This window comes from Microcaecilia unicolor, chromosome 1, assembly GCF_901765095.1.
Source record: "Microcaecilia unicolor chromosome 1, aMicUni1.1, whole genome shotgun sequence".
NCBI lineage: Eukaryota > Metazoa > Chordata > Amphibia > Gymnophiona > Siphonopidae > Microcaecilia > Microcaecilia unicolor.
In genome coordinates, this window is record NC_044031.1 from 708,699,790 (window position 1) to 708,716,373 (window position 16,584).

Consider the following 16,584-nt stretch of genomic DNA (forward strand, 5'->3'; position numbering starts at 1 on the left):
TGTTCTTGTGGGTCAGGATGCCAAAACTCATCCATGCGGGATTTATTCTGCAAGATGCTTTACTTTGTTACCTCAAGATACAAGACATAGACATGGGCTCTATTGATTTGTATAAGAAGCTGTTTTTTGAACATTAATGACATTATCTAATATAATAAAACGCACCCTCAACGTTCTGAGGCCAACGTTCTTTGAAGCCTGAAGCCTGAAGCCTTGAAGCCATCTGACGTCACTCCCAGGCTGAGGCTGAAGGGTTCGTAGATTCGTGGTGTGAAGCCTTCAAGCCAGCCAGCCAGCCGTCTCTGCCCCGCCCTCGCGACAAAACAAATCCGGAAGCGAAACGTCAGGGAAGGAGGCGGCGCTCCCGACGTCTAGCCTTCCCTTCGCAAACAAGGCGGAACACAAAGGCGGAACACAGCGAAGGGAAAGCTAGACGTCGGGAGCGCCGCCTCCTTCCCTGACGCTTCGCTGCACGAACCGCCACGGAGGTAAAGTTAAAAAGAATTAAAAAAAAAAAAAAAAGGGATGCATGGATGCGAGGCATGGATGCGAAGGGGGGGGGGGGGAGAAGAGGGCGGGCCAGGCTGGGACATGGGAGAGAGCGTAGCATGGATGCGAGGGGGGGGGGGGGGGGGGGGGTCATGGAAGGGCGAGAGGGGACTTGCTGGAAAAGGATGAATGGAGGCAGGAGGGGACAGAGGAGCATGGATGGGTATGGATTAGGAGGGCAGGGCACAGGGAGAGAGGGGAATTACTGGAAATGGATGAATGGAGGGGGCAGGGGACAGAGGAGCATGGATGGGCATGGATTGGGAGGGCAGGACTCAGGGAGATTGGGAAATTGCTGGATAGGGAAAAATGGAGGGGCCAGGTGACAGATGAGCATGGATGGGCATGGATTGGAAGGGCAGGACTCAGGGAGAGGGGAATTGCTGGATAGGGATGAATGGAGGGGACAGATGGGCATGGATGGATATGGATTGCAGAGCAGGCCTCAGGCAGAGAGGGGAAATGCTGGATAGGGAAAAATGGAGGGGCCAGGTGACAGAGGAGCATGGATGGGCATGGATCGGAAGGGCAGGACTCAGGGAGAGGGGAATTGCTGGATAGGGATGAATGGAGGGGACAGATGGGCATGGATGGATATGAATTGCAGAGCAGGCCTCAGGCAGAGAGGGGAAATGCTGGATAGGGAAAAATGGAGGGGCCAGGTGACAGAGGAGCATGGATGGGCATGGATTGGAAGGGCAGGACTCAGGGAGAGGGGAATTGCTGCATAGGGATGAATGGAGGGGACAGATGGGCATGGATGGATATGGATTGCAGGACAGGCCTCAGGCAGAGAGGGGAAATGCTGGATAGGGATGAATGGAGGGGGCAGGTGACAGACAAACATGGATGGCCATGGATTGGGAGGGCAGGGCTCAGGGACAGAGGGGAATTGCTGGAAAAGGATGAATGGAGGGGGCAGGGGACAGATGGCCATGGATTGGGAGGGCACGGCTCACACTCTCTCTCTCATATACAATGTCTTTCTGACTCTCACTCTCACACACTCTGTCTCACACTGTATCACATTCACTCTCTATGTGCCACACAGTCACTCACACACTCGCTTGGTCTCATACACTCACTCAAACAGAGAATCTGTGTCTCACACACACTCTCTCTCTCGCCCACACACACACACTCTCACTCACACTGTGTCTCACATACACACTTGCACACACTCTCATTCTCACACACACACTCTCTCACAAACACACTCACACCCAGACTCACGCTCTCTCTCACACAATCACACTTTCACTCTGACTCTCAAACAGTCACTCTCACATACACTCTCCCAAACATACACACTCCGAGGAAAACCTTGCTAGCGCCCGTTTCATTTGTGTCAGAAACGGGCCTTTTTTACTAGTACTATATATAAACTTTGTACATAAACTATATAGTGGATTGTGTTCTATAAGGGTTTTTTTTAATGCCTATGATAATATTGTAGTTGGCACATTCACTGTGCATATGCAGCTCATTGAGACTTCCCCCCCTATTTTTAGCACATAGTCCTCTTTTGGTTTGAGATTAGAGCTATATTGCATAGGTTTTGTATTATTTGTGGAGATGTTTTAGGTGCTGTAGATCAGATACAAAAAGCCAGACAAATATCACTCTGTCTGGTTTCTGCTTTCTGATGTGATAACTGTTGCCATGTCAACTTTTTAGTACACCAGGATCCTGATTAACCAATTAATTGAGCTAAGGGAACCCAGGGCTTGCATACTGTTTCATGCATGTTCTGAATTAGTGTTAATTGTGTCTGCCTTAAATATTCTCTCTATACCTTTTTCTTAATTGTATTTCAATTAAGCAAGGCTGTGGTAAGAACTTGTAATTCTCCTGCTATGCTTGTGGTTTGCAAACGTTTCTTAGCATTGTATGTGTCTGTGATGTTCCATATTGGCTCAGGCTGATTAATTCACCAATCCCAGTATCCCATCTGTGACAGTAGCCAGTCCAGGTCGCAGTCAGCAGATTCTAATAGCTGAAGTAAGAGCTTTGCTGGGGTGACAATATAATTTTTCTTTACAAACTTATCCAAAAGTTGTTTTTTTTTCCCCCCCTTAAGTACTCAAGGGGCAGTCTTTGCAACACAGATTTTGCTATGAACTGCTCGCTCCCCCACTTCTGAAGGGCTGGCTCATGTAAGTATGGCAATGTAAAGAGCAGACTCATGCGCCAGTTTGAAAAGGGCTGATGGCAGTCCTCCAATTAAAGCTCAACACAGAAAAAACACACTGTGTTATCATCTCATCTCACTTTGTATTTTTTATAAACGGTATTGGCGATTGCCTCTACGGTACTATGTAAGCCACATTGAGCCTGCAAATAGGTGGGAAAATGTGGGATACAAATGTAACAAATAAAATAAATAAATCTCATCTCAATACAACACATACAAACCCACAAACATAAACACCCCAGGTTATACCCTTCCTATCGCAGACAGCCTGAAAATTCTTGGAGTAACAATCGACCGAAACCTCTCACTAGAGAACCAAGCGAACTCTACCATAAAGAAAATGTTCCACTCAATGTGGAAACTTAAACGTGTGAAACCGTTCTTCCCGAGGGAAATATTCCGGAACTTAATACAATCAATGGTATTGAGCCACGTAGACTACTGCAACGGACTCTATGCGGGTTGCAAAGAACAAATTATAAAGAAACTTCTGACCGCTCAAAACACAGCAGCCAGGCTTATATTTGGAAAAACACGTTTTGAAAGGGCCAAACCCCTCCAAGAAAAACTCCACTGGCTCCCAATCAAAGAATGTGTCGCTTTTAAATCTGCACCCTGGTTCTTAAAATTATCTACAGGATACTTGACAGACCTCATAGACCTGCCAACCAGAAACACAACAAGATCAGCACGAACATACAAAAATCTTCATTATCCAAGCAGCAAAGGACTCAAATACAAATCAACGTATGCATCCAGCTTTTCTTACTTAAGCGCACAACTATGGAACGCACTGGCAAAAGTAGTAAAAACAACGTACGACCACCAAAATTTCCGGAAAGAACTAAAAACACACCTGTTCAGAAAAGCATATCCCACCGACCCATAAAAGCCTGAGTACCTGCAACACAACAAAACCAAAGATCGGAATGGACACATCCCAACTTCCCTCTTCCTCCCTAAATTCCCCATTATACCTACCTTACATTAACCTTATCCTACCACAATAACACCTTGTATTTGTTCATGCCGGAACTGGCGAACGTCACTACGGTACTATGTAAGCCACATTGAGACTGCAAATAGGTGGGAAAATGTGGGCTACATATGTAACAAAAATAAAAAATTAAAGGCTGTAATCTGTAAGCCCACTTGGGGGGAGGAACTGAGGCTTGCTTCTGGCATCCCATGATTCTTGGCCTGTGAGACTTCTGAGAACAGTGCAGTACATCAGGTACCATGCATCTCATCAGATGGAAGCCACAGTGAACCTGAGACAAAGGAGCAGTGAGGATGAGGGGAGGGGATAATGCATGGACTAGGAGAGATGGGGAACAGAGTTTTGGAAAGAATGAGCTGGGGGGGAAAGTGGTCATCTGCCTTATAATTAGGATTTCTGGTTTTCTGGCATTTTTCCATTTGGCCATAGGTAACTTTGATTTCTTTTTGCTACCAGTTTTGTAACAGCCATGGACACCACTGTTTTCACAAAGTTTGGCAGTTGCCAGAAGTCTGCATGGCCCGTGGCTCAGAGCTCCCCTTGTACTTTGTAAGCTGCTAAAATAAAATTGCTGAAAACCAGAAGCCCTAAGCCTTGGGTGAATCTCTTCATAAAGGTGGTTAACAAATCCCAATAAATAAATGTGGTGCACCATTTCTGTATTCCTGAGGAGTTCTGCACCAAAATCTCAATTTTGTTCTGTTTTGGTTTAAAGTACTGCTCAAATACTGATGATCTCTCTGGGGTAGGAGGGTGCTGCTTGTCTGTGGAAATCATTTAAACTTAAGAAATGTTACGCTCGGGGTGCCACCTCCCTGTCATCACCCCTTCAGCCTGCACTGCACACAGTTCAGTGGAGGGGGTCAGACCCCTCTGCAGTGCTCCCTTTGCAGATGTCACGAACTGGAATAAAAACCAGTGACACAGGATCCAAAGAGCTGCAGCAGCCATGGGTATGGGGAAAGGGTTATACAAGCAAAGGTTTATGGGTGTGTGCTAGTTTTGGCATAGAATGAAGAATTTTTGCAGATTTTTTTTTTTGTGTGTGTGTGTGCAGTGTTAAGATCTGCTGGTGGCACCAGATTCTACAGTACAGTTGTCTTCTCACTCTACATCCAGCACACTCCGTTCACTGTTACTTGTACTTCTCATCTGCATTTAAGCCCAGCCTTAGCATGTGTTGCAATCATTTGTATGAATCCTAGTTTAATAGATGTTTGTTTTTTTTGTGCTTTATATACTGCCATTGCAAGGAATTTGAGTTTGATGTACTACAGCTTTAAGCTTACTTTGAAGCCTGTATTGTGGTGGCTGTTTAATTCCACAATTACAGCCATCCCTAATTTGTCATGCATCTCACAGGATAACCGATGACTTTTCCCTGTCTCATGACAATTATAAAAAGCACAGTAGCATATTAAAGTATCCATCCCTTCAGCTACTCTGAGTTTAACGTTTCCTACGTTCTTTAAATGCTAGCATCTCAATGTTTTCTTTTTGTATCCTTTCATAAAACTGAAAGATTAATTCCCCTATCTTCTTGAGTTGGCATTCCTCTGTGAAGCGCTAGCTCCTCTGCTTGGCAGCACTCCAAGTTTACTGGGAAATACTATGCTTCTGGAGCATCTTCTGTTCGGTTCAGCAGATTTACATTCAGGTACTCTGGATATTTCTCTGTCCCAGGAGGGCTCACAATCTTGGTTTGTACCTGAGGCAATGGAGGGTTAAGTGACTTGCCCAAGATCACAAGGAGCAGCAGTGGGATTTGAACCGGCCACCTCTGGATTGCAAGACCGGTGCTCTAACCACTAGGCCACTCCTCCACTTTAAAGTGTAGGTCCACCTCACGACAGACTTGAATTTGTTTTCTTTTTTTAAGTTTAGGGGGGTCTTTTACTAAAGATTAGCTCGAGTTATCTGCAGCAGGGAGTAAAATGGGCCTTGCTGCAGATAACTCAAGCTAATATTTAATAAAAGACCCCCTAGGAAAGTATGGCATAACAAACAGAGATGGTAATATATATATATATATATATATATATATATATCATTGTATAGCAATAGCACATAGCGTAAACAAGTAATACAGATTTAAAAAACCCCACAGTCAATAAGCATTGTTAAATAACAGTCAAAGCCATCTCTGAAAGCAAATAAAACACAGTAACTTCCAGTGTATAAAAATGTTTTGATTTTTTTCCCCCTCCCCAAAGACATATAAACAAATCTAACATAGTCCATCAACCACCCACTCGGACAGACTTGCCATTTCATAGTGAAGGTTCATCGTACTGCAGTGCGCTTACTTCTGTGGGGGAGCATTTCTCAGTTACTTTACAAAGACATGGCTTAATTTAGTGCTAGACTTAAAGCCAATAATATTTATGCTCAGAAAATACTGGATGTCGTCGAAGCAGATCTCATGGGCAGATTAAGGGGTATTGCCCTGCTGTTTGTAAGAGAGATTCGATAGGTGTTATTTTAAAGACAGTGAGGCCCCAATGCTCGGAAGCAAATGCGGGCGCTAGAGGCCATTAGTGCCCGGACTAGTGCCCGCATTTGCTCCCACGGAATGCTCGGAGGCTTGCAAACGCATGAAACAACGCGCTCACCGGCTCTGAACACAAATAGCATGCAAATGCATGTTAAACAGCTGATTCCATATTGTTCCCCAATGCTCGGCGGGCAGCACACCAAACAAGGGTGCTCCTCCCCTGGCAAACTGAGAGCAGGAGAAGAGTAGGGAAGAATGCTGTCACAGCCCTGGTGGTCCAGTGGACCCCCAGACCCCCAAAGACATAACTCCCCCGAAACTAAACACAACCCTGGTGATCCAGTGGGGCCCTTGCCCAGGACCCCAATTTGACCTCTCCCCTCCCACCGCTGGCTAGCTCTGGTGGTCTAGCAATGGCCCCTCCAACCCCCTCCTACCTTCTAGAAGGAGAAGGGAGTAGCAATCCCTTCCTCCTCCTTTGGGTGCCTCCTCAAAATGGCGGTGTCCTGCCCGGTGCATCCTGGTATGCACTGGGTAGGGCTTCCCTACCATATAAAGGAGAAACTCCCTTATATAGTTAAGGCCCTTATGCATTTTTTGGGGGGTGAGGGGTCTGGACTTAGGTTTGACAGGTCCATTACAGGTCCGGGCTTTTCTCCTGTGGAAGAAAAGCCTGGACCTGTCAAACCTCTTCTGCGGTAGGATTGTGCCTGGGCTCTTGAGCGCATACGCAGGCACAATCCTCCCTCAGAAGTCCCTAATGAACAATGCTGACAGTGTGCCTAAATTAGCATGTTATTAGTGCTGATCATTAGGGAGTTCTTTCCCTGCACTGTTCTGGTTGTATTTTTACGGCACTGTTCGGAACAGCATGGGGCACTGAATATAGGGGCATGAGATATTGACCTAGACAAAGATCAAAGCCTGCTGATAGGGCAGACTGGTTTCAAAGCTCAATCTGTATTCAAGACTTGCATGGTTAGGAGAATACCGACACATCTGTTTATACCTTTCAGGTCAGGTTAGACATACTGATGCATTGTGTATGTGGTTTGTTCCCCCGCTTAGATTTTTATAGATATAGAGGGCTATAAATAAAGTTGTATTATTATTATTATTATCTTCATACGCCTAGCTGTTTCCAGGTGGTGGAGGCCTAGCACTTCACTGGTGGCTACCTGTACTGTGAATGTCTTCCGGGTGGACAGTTTTTGAACTTGTGGCCCCTCTACATATAGTATTCTTTGTTTCAATAGCAAAATGGAGAGGGTCTTACCATACCAGTTTTCTGACACATTACCATGTTGTCTTTTGAGGTAGGAGGATTCCCCTGGATGGTAAAGGAAAAAATGATCAAACTTCTTCTGTTTTCACCACCACAGTCTGGATAAAGTGATTCAGCTTCAGGGCAGTATAAGAAACTAATTAACTAGTGTGATTATTTGACAGTGAACAAAGAATTGGAAGTTAGAAATTTTTGCAGCTGTTGTTGCTCTGGTTTTGGCTTTCTTGGCAGGTGCAGTACGATTGTGGATGTTGGTAGGTAAAGTGATTCCACACCATTGAATAAGTGTGTTCAGTATTTTACAGTGACCATCATTAGGTGAGAATGTACTTTTTGTCCTTGCCTCTGAGGCTACTAGCTAGGGTTACAATAGTGAGAGTGAACATCTGTCTATTAAAATTAACCAAATGGAGACCACCATGGATTTTTTGTTACCATTAACCCATCCCAACAGGTATAGATAATGCTGAGATGAGACTTTATTTGCTGATCTTGTGAACTATTTAATCCACACATTTTGTTAGCAAGTACAGGTGACAGCTCATGGAAAAACTGAGGAGATCTTTGTACTTAAAGTTTTGTTTTGGGGCTGGGGAGGTGGTTAAGTCCTACAGCAGGTCCTCCCTCCACCAGGGATGGGATCCCTAAATTCTCTGGCATTTCTTGTACAGACCTAGATTTCTTCTGTATAATTATGGTACAGTCAGAGACCCCCCCCCACCGGAAAAGTATGTTCAGTGCCACTATACTGATATGTGATGGTGGTGAATATATCTGGGAGGGCTTGCGGTTGGCTGCTATACATAATAGCAGGATCGGTTCTTATATGTATAGCAAAATGGTTTAACTTAGGACAACCTTTTCTGTGTGAATTTGACTAGACAGGTAGTGACAGAATATTTTCCGCTTAACTGGGTGAAATGCTATTCAGACAGTGCAGGAATAGTCGGAGGAAATTTTCAGCGATCCTATCTGTATAGTGCTGCTGAAAATTCACAGTTAAGGGACCTGCACATTTAACGGCAGCTGCTAAACATATAAATCCCCTTTGAATATCAGGTCCTATATTGTTCAGCAGAACTGTGGTATTTACTCTTTTGAAAAAGATGCATAAACGATATATCGAGGGCAGTGTGAATTGTGTAGCAATTGTATTGTCACATACAATTTCCTGATGTGGCATAAGGATCTTAGGTGCAGATGCTCAGAAGCAAATGTGGGTGCTAGAGGCCATTAGCACCGGACTAGCGCCCACATTTGCTACCACCCAATGTTCAGGGCCCTGGCAATTGTTTTGAAATAACGAGCTCTCTGGCTCTGAATGCAAAGAGGGTCTTCCGCATTCCTCTCTAATGCTCAGCGGGCAACGCACCAAACAAGGGCATGCCTCATATAGCAAACCCTACCCCAACTTGGAGATGGTGTTAGGGTTTGCCAGGGCATCGGGGGAGGAATGGGGAGACCGCAAGGTGTAAGGGTCTGAAGATCCAGTGGACTCCCAGACCCCTCAGCCCCCCAAACACATCACCCTCCCAACCTCAAATACATAGAACCCTGGTGCTTACTGCACAGCTCTTTTCGCATGTGCTGGCACATTCCTCCCTCATTACTTCCCAGTTCTCAGTACTAACAGTGTGCATAAAATTTACATACTATTAGCGTTGATCATCAGGAAAGTTTTTTTTGGCAGTATTTTCTGGCACTGTTTTGTACAGGGCTGGAGATTTGAGCATCGGGCTAGTACGTAGGTCATAATTTCCTCACTTAGCAAGTTCTCATTAGGTCACTACTATCACCGATCCTTTTCAACCTAGTGATGACCCCACTAGCCAAGTCCTTATCCAATCAAGGCCTTAACCCTTTCATTTACGCAGATGATGTCACAATATACATCCCTTACAAACATGATCTAACAGAAATCACCAATGAAATCAAACTCAGCTTGAACATCATGAACTCATGGGCAAATGCATTTCAACTAAAACTCAACACAGAAAAAACACACTGTCTCATCCTCTCACCCCAATACAACACGAATAAACCCACCAATATAAACACCCCAGATTATGCCCTCCCTATCTCAGACAGCCTGAAAATTCTCAGAGTTACAATCGACCATAACCTCACGCTAGAGAGCCAAGTGAAATCTACAACAAAGAAAATGCTCCACTCAATGTGGAAACTCAAATGAGTGAAACCTTTCTTCCCGAGGGAAATATTTCGCAACTTGATACAATCAATGGTATTAAGCCATGTAGACTGCTGCAATGGAATCTATGTGGGATGCAAAGAACAAATCATAAAGAAACTTCAAACTGCTCAAAACACAGCAGCTAGGCTTATATTTGGAAAAACGCGATTCGAAAGCGCCAAACCCCTATGAGAAAAACTGCACTGGCTCCCAATCAAAGAATGTATTGCGTTAAAAATCTGCACCCTGGTTCATAAAATTATCTATGGCGAAGCCCCGGGATACATGACAGACCTCATAGACCTACCAACCAGAAACATAACAGGATCAACATGAACATACCTAAATCTCCACTACCCAAGCTGCAAAGGACTCAAATACAAATCAACTTATGCATCCAGCTTCTCTTATATAAGCACACAACTATGGAATGCATTACCAAACGCCGTGAAAACAATGTATGACCACCTAAACTTCCTGAAATCACTAAAAACGAACCTGTTCAAAAAGGCATACCCTACCGATCCAACTTAAATGGCTGAACCCTGCAACACAACGAAACCAAAGCTCGTACTAGACATAACTGTGCCTCCCTATGATTCCCTAATGTGTCTTACACATGATCTTTATTCTACCACAACATCACTTTGTATTTGTTCATACCGGAATTGGCAATTGCCTTTTCGGTACTACGTAAGCCACATTGAGCCTGCAAATAGGTGGGAAAATGTGGGATACAAATGTAACAAATAAATAAATAAATGTCTGACCTGTACAAACTACTTCTAAGAGAACATAAAGTACAATAGTTTACAAAGTTCTGATAAAGAGTTTGGGCCAGTCAGAGCCTCTCCTACACCTTCATACTTTTATCTAGTTCTGTGTTCAAGGCTTCTAGCTTTTTCATCTGTTTCTGAGCCTCTGTCTAGCTTCCTGACTTTTAGGAAGACAGGTAGAATCAATTACCCTTTGCAAAGGATTCTAGGTCTGGACAGTTTCAGGAATGCTTCAGCTTCTAATAGGCAAATTCTTTATTAAGACTTAGGAAGGAAACAATGCAGACATCTGTACAATATTTTTTGGTTAGGTGGTATTTAGTAGAGTTAATATGATTCTGTGTAACAACTCAGTTATACTAATTTTAGGCTTGCTTTTATGAAGTAGGCTGTGAAAACTGTAAGGCTGTTTATAGCTATTCTGTATGCTGTTTCTTTAATTTGTATTTTGTATTTTTTTTATTCTTTAATTTTTTTAGGGCTGCATTTTGATTAAAATTTGTAGTCATGATTAATCACATGATTAAACCCGTGTTATTTATTTTTAACATACCTTTAATCACGATTAAAATTTTAATCGAAATGCGGCCCTTCTCTAATTTAGGTTTCTCCTTCATTCTTCCCAAAAGTGTCAACTCTGAGCTGATTAGTATAGTATTATTCCTGGAGAAACTGCTTTAGTTTTAAATCTGAAGGATATCTTTCTAAGACTCCATTATGGGCTTTCTTTGCTAAGAATTTCTAATGACAAATCAAAATTGAATCACTATGACTATGTGGAGGAGTGGCCTAGTGGTTAAAGTGGTGGACTTTGGTCCTGGGGAACTGGGTTCGATTCCCACTGCAGGCAAAGGCAGCTCCTTGTGACTCTGGGCAAGTCACTTAACCCTCCATTGCCCCAGGTACAAATAAGTACCTGTATATAATATGTAAGCCACATTGAACCTGCTATGAGTGGGAAAGCGTGGGGTACAAATGTAAAAAAAAATATGCATGGCAGTTTAACGATAATTAATGCATGCGTTTTTTATTTGCAGGTCAACAGCTGTTTTTGGGTTTTTTTTTGTCAGCATGGCGGATGGAGATTATGACTACCTCCTCAAATTTTTAGCATTGGGAGACTCTGCAGTGGGAAAAACTAGCTTTCTTTATCAGTACACAGATGGAAAGTTTAACTCCAAATTTATTACAACTGTAGGCATTGACTTTAGAGAAAAGAGAGTGGTAAGTTCTGTTTTTACTGTCAGTTTTTGAAATGGTTTTAGACATGCATCTCTCTCCTCGGTGATATATAAAAAATAAAAAAGTCAGAGAATGCATTATGGAATTTGTTTTTAGTTTGGTGTGATACAGTCTGTTAGGATTTTTTTCCCCTTTAATCATCCTTTCAACATGATTGCTGCGTCAGCCATATTGAATTTCTTAATGATGATTATTGTATTCAGTTGAATTACCATTATTAACTCTCCTTTCCTTGCTGAAATCTATTTTGGTCTTATTGGAGCAAATCTCAGACTGCAGAGCTGAGGTAGAACCCATTGAGCATTTCTTAGGAACTTCTTAATCAACAGCTGGGTGGGTAAGTGATGACAGCTTGTCCAAAGTATCTCCATGTCTACCTTCAGCTGTCTGCTATGCAATATAATGAAGCTTAACACAGTAGGTGAACACCTACTAGTTGGAAACCCAGAACCTTTGACAAAACTAGGTGTCTCTAACATACTGTACACTTGATTTCCATTTTGCTAGTAGAAATACCACAACACAGAATACGGATCTCTTTCCAACTACTTGGATTCCAGAGCTAGTTGTGCTTGGTAACCTCTGCAAAGATTCTACTAATCTACTGTTTTCCCATTAATTGTTGGTGTCACTTATTAGTTTCTGTATATCAGTCTGAGATATACCAGCTGGTGGTGAATATTTTTTTGATTTTATTTGTACTGCTTTTCTAATTTTGTTTTATTTTTACTTCATCTGCTGAGAGAGAGCTTGTGCTTAGGTTAGTGGATTATAAATCTTCTAAATATAACTTGTTGTTAACTTCTTATAACCATAGATGGCTTGTTTTGAGCTATACTATTAAAAATAGATGAAAATATAAACTGTCCTGTTTCCATCCCAGGGGCCGGTGCATTAACCCTGTGTTAGAGATGTGCACGGCAGCTCAGTGTATAGTTTCCTCACACATGTAGAGAGAAACGTTTGCTCCCCAGTGCAGTAAGCAAATCGTGTGGAAAAAATGATGTTGTATCAAACTGGGAGAGTGCACATACTTTTGTATGAGTATGCACAATATCAAACACAAACATGGGGGTTTCAATAAATGAGAGGTGAATTTTTTAATAGTTTGGATGGCTGTTCCTATGTTTAATACCCCCCGAATGTATGTATGTATGTATGTATGTGTGTGTCTGTCTGTCTCTCTATCATTCCATTGTCTGTCATACACACATATACATAGACAGACAGAGTGGACAATATTTTTGACAACTTAGATACAATCTTATTTTTCTGGAGACAGAGAAAAGGCTCTGCTTCACCTTGCTCAACTTTATCTTTCATATTTAGGAGGCACTTTTTTTCCTCAAGTCAGATTGGCTGTTGTAGAAACTCAGCAACAAGTTTGACTTTCATAAGCAGAAACACTGCTAGAACTAAAACCTCTAATGTACAAGGGCCAGCAGGGGCTGGTGAGGTCCTGTTTGTTCACCAGTGGAAGAAGTAACACACTGAAACTGCAGTTGGTGGGGAACTCAGGCCCTTCCGCTTGAAGATCAGCTAGTGGCAACCCAAAGTTACTTGCAGAGAGTTCAGGCCCTGCCACCAAAACAAGAGCCAGCTGATGCTGGTGGTAGTATGGGTGAGAGGGAAGATAGGGATGTAAGAGGGAGTGGAGAATATAAGGGAGAAAACATGCAGTACAGGTCTCCATCTTTTCTTACACACACACCATCACCCACAACCAACAAAATAAAGCTCATTGCATAGCTATCGCACTTCTACATATACTACATATCTACTAAGAGGGCACCCCAGTGTTGCAAGGTGAGGACTTATTCTATAGTGACCTAATGGTTAGTGCAGCGGACTTTATCCCAGCATCCTGGGTTCGATTTCCACTGCAGCTCCTTGTGACCCTGGGCAAGTCACTTAACCCCCCAATTGCCTCAAATACAAAAACCAAGATTGTGAGCCCTCTAGGGTCAGAGGTAGTACCTGCTTATAATTGGATTGTAAGCCACATGGATACAAATGTTATAATAATAATAATAAAAAAAAAAATCTCTGGGCACCCAGATTTCATTACAGAATACTAGTGTAACCCAGTATTGGCACATCTAATATTTATTTGCTTGCAGTTACACCAACCATAGACCTGCGTTAACTGTGGGTGGCTTAATGCGCAAGGGCGCAGGTAACTTAGTATATTCTGTAAGTTGTGTGTGTATAAGTGATAGCCTCGCTAATGTATTTACTGCCATGGCACTTACATGTGCCCCTACAGACTAGTACTTAGTCTATTTGCTGCCACTTAATGTTTATGTGTGCTGGTTTTCTGTAAATTTGTGTGCAACTGGCATTTAATTGTAAGAGCCTTTTTATAAAAGTGCCTTTCTCCCTTAAATTTCATACACATAGCCCACAAACACCTACTCCTCACACATCCTATATACACTACCCAACCATGATTGAGCCTCAACTTTTGCATTTTACACCTCATCATATGGCCTGTATTAGAAAGACCTGAGGTACCAGTCAGAGGCATAGCTAGGTAGGGGTGGAAAGGGAGCAGTTGTTCCCCCAAACGGTTTTTAATAATATAGTGCCTATGCGAATTGGGCTTGCAGTCTTGTACTGGCACCTATTTTAGAAAAGGCCTGCTCCTCCACACGTCAAAGCCTGGCTACTCTTGTAGTACCAGGTACCTACTGCACAAGTACACTGATATTGGCTGAAGTATACTGTCTGCTACTCTAGGAAACAGATCATGAATGCTATACCTAGAGCCAGTTGTCACTGAAGCAGTAAGAACTCTATATTTTCCCACTGATTAAAGTTGTTGTGATGGGGCCAGTGAGAGAATCACCCTGCCTTTAAATTATTGCAAGAATGATCTCAAAGGATCGAGTTCTGTCCTCAGCTGAGTGTCTGGAGGTGTTGAAGCAGTGGGACCTTTACAAACTTTTTCTTGTTCAAGGTGAACAATTGGCATACAAATTGGGCCGGGTTCTATAAAAGCCGTGGTGAGTAGCGTGTGTTAATTGTACGTGTGGCCAGTTTACATGTTCTACTCAATTGAGTAATGAGCAACCAATTTTCATCAGTAATTGGCAATAATTGGAATTTATGTGCACTTCTTTTTAGGTGTATTCTAAAAAGAGGCATACGTAAATTCCAACTCATGTAGATGAAAACTGGGCATGGCCATGGGAGGAGTGTAGGCACGTTATAGAATTCGGGGACCATGTTTGCATTTAGGTGTAGGCATTTACACCAGGTTTTTAGTGGCGTAAGTGGCCACGCCTAAATGCACACTCATGCCCCTGGCCTATGCGCTATTCTATAAACTGCGTCTTACTGTAAACACTGCTTTATAGAATAGCACTTTGCACGTCATTTTGACGCACCTACATTTTAGACACTATTTACTGAATCTGGCCCATTATGGGGCTCATTTTTGAAAGGGAAAAACATCTAAAAAGTGGTATAAAGCAGCATTTGGGTATTGTTTCTCACAAAACATCCAAATTAGTATTTTCAAAACCAGTTTTTCTCTGCTGCTCTTCTGCAGTGCGTCCAAATCTCAAGGGGTGTGTTAGGGGCATGTTAAGTACAGGATTTCGACTTTTTCAGCCGTATTGGAACAGAACAAAACTGTCCAGGATTAAAACTAAGATGTTTTGAGCTAGACCTGTTTTTATAACAAGGCTCAAAAAGGTGCCCTGAATGACCATATGACCACTGGAGAAAATCGGGGGTGATCCAATACCCCCCCAGTGGTCACTGACCCCCTCCCACCCCCAAAAAATGTGAATAAAAATATGACTTCCTGGCTTCTATGATAGTCTCAGATGTTATAGCCAGGCCTATTAGAGCAGCAAGCAGGTCCCTGGAGTAGTGTAGTGGTTGGTGCAGTGCACTATTACTACTACTACTATTTAGCATTTATATAGCGCTACAAAGCGTATGCAGCACTGCACAAACATAGAAGAAAGACAGTCCCTGCTCAAAGAGCTTACAATCTAATAGACAAAAATAATAAAGTAAGCAAATCAATTAATGTGTAGAGGAGAGGAGGGTAGGTAGAAGCGAGAGGTACAAGTGGTTACAAGTCAAAAGCAATGTTGAAGAGGTGGGCTTTCAATCTAGATTTAAAGATGGTCAAGGATGGGGCAAGACGTAGGGGCTCAGGAAGTTTATTCCAGGCGTAGGGTGCAGCGAGACAAAAGGAGCGAAGTCTGGAGTTGGCAGTAGTGGAGAAGGGAACAGATAAGAAGGATTTATCCATGGATCGGAGTGCACGAGAAGGGGAGTAGGGAAGGACGAGTGTGGAGAGATACTGGGGAGCAGCAGAGTGAATACATTTATAGGTTAGTAGAAGAAGTTTAAACAGGATGCCTGTCACACTTGTGCTGAGAACTGTGCCCCCTTCACCCATAAAGGTTATTATAGTGGGGGGTTGATGGGTTTTGGAGGGCTCAGGGGACAAGATAAGGGAGCAAAGGTGAGATGTGTATCTGGGAGCATTTTTATGAAGTTCAAAGAAAGTGCCCTCTAGGGTGCTCCATTGCTCTCCTGGGATGTCTGGGGGACCACTCTACTAAACCTTCTGGCTCTTCTTACATCCCAATGGAATGAATCTCTACATTTTACACTTTTTTTTTTTTTTTTTTTCGAAAATGGACCCAAAAACAAAACGTCCAAAGCACAAAACCTTGTTCGAAACAATACTTTTGAAAAAAAAAAAAGATAATTGTTTTTCATTTTCAAAAATTACCTTCTTTCCTATTCGGGTTTGGATGTTTTGTGCAAAACGTCCTAAGTCGGACTTGGATGTCATATCGAAAATACCCCTTCATGTCTTCTAAGGA

The 16,584-nt window shown here is 42.8% G+C and overlaps 1 protein-coding gene across 4 annotated transcripts in view; it reads left to right on the forward strand.

Moving 5' to 3' along the window:
* RAB27A (RAB27A, member RAS oncogene family) overlaps positions 1 to 16,584 on the forward strand; it is a 142,788-nt gene that overhangs the window by 90,244 nt on the left and 35,960 nt on the right. For 3 of the 4 annotated variants that reach the window (XM_030189159.1, XM_030189166.1, XM_030189171.1), the window contains one exon: positions 11,527 to 11,713. In XM_030189159.1, coding sequence (XP_030045019.1) covers positions 11,561 to 11,713 — 153 coding nt within the window. In that variant the 5' untranslated portion in view covers positions 11,527 to 11,560. Of the gene's footprint in view, positions 1 to 464; positions 489 to 11,526; positions 11,714 to 16,584 lie in introns of those variants that run through there. The other variant, XM_030189178.1, reaches the window with a different exon arrangement.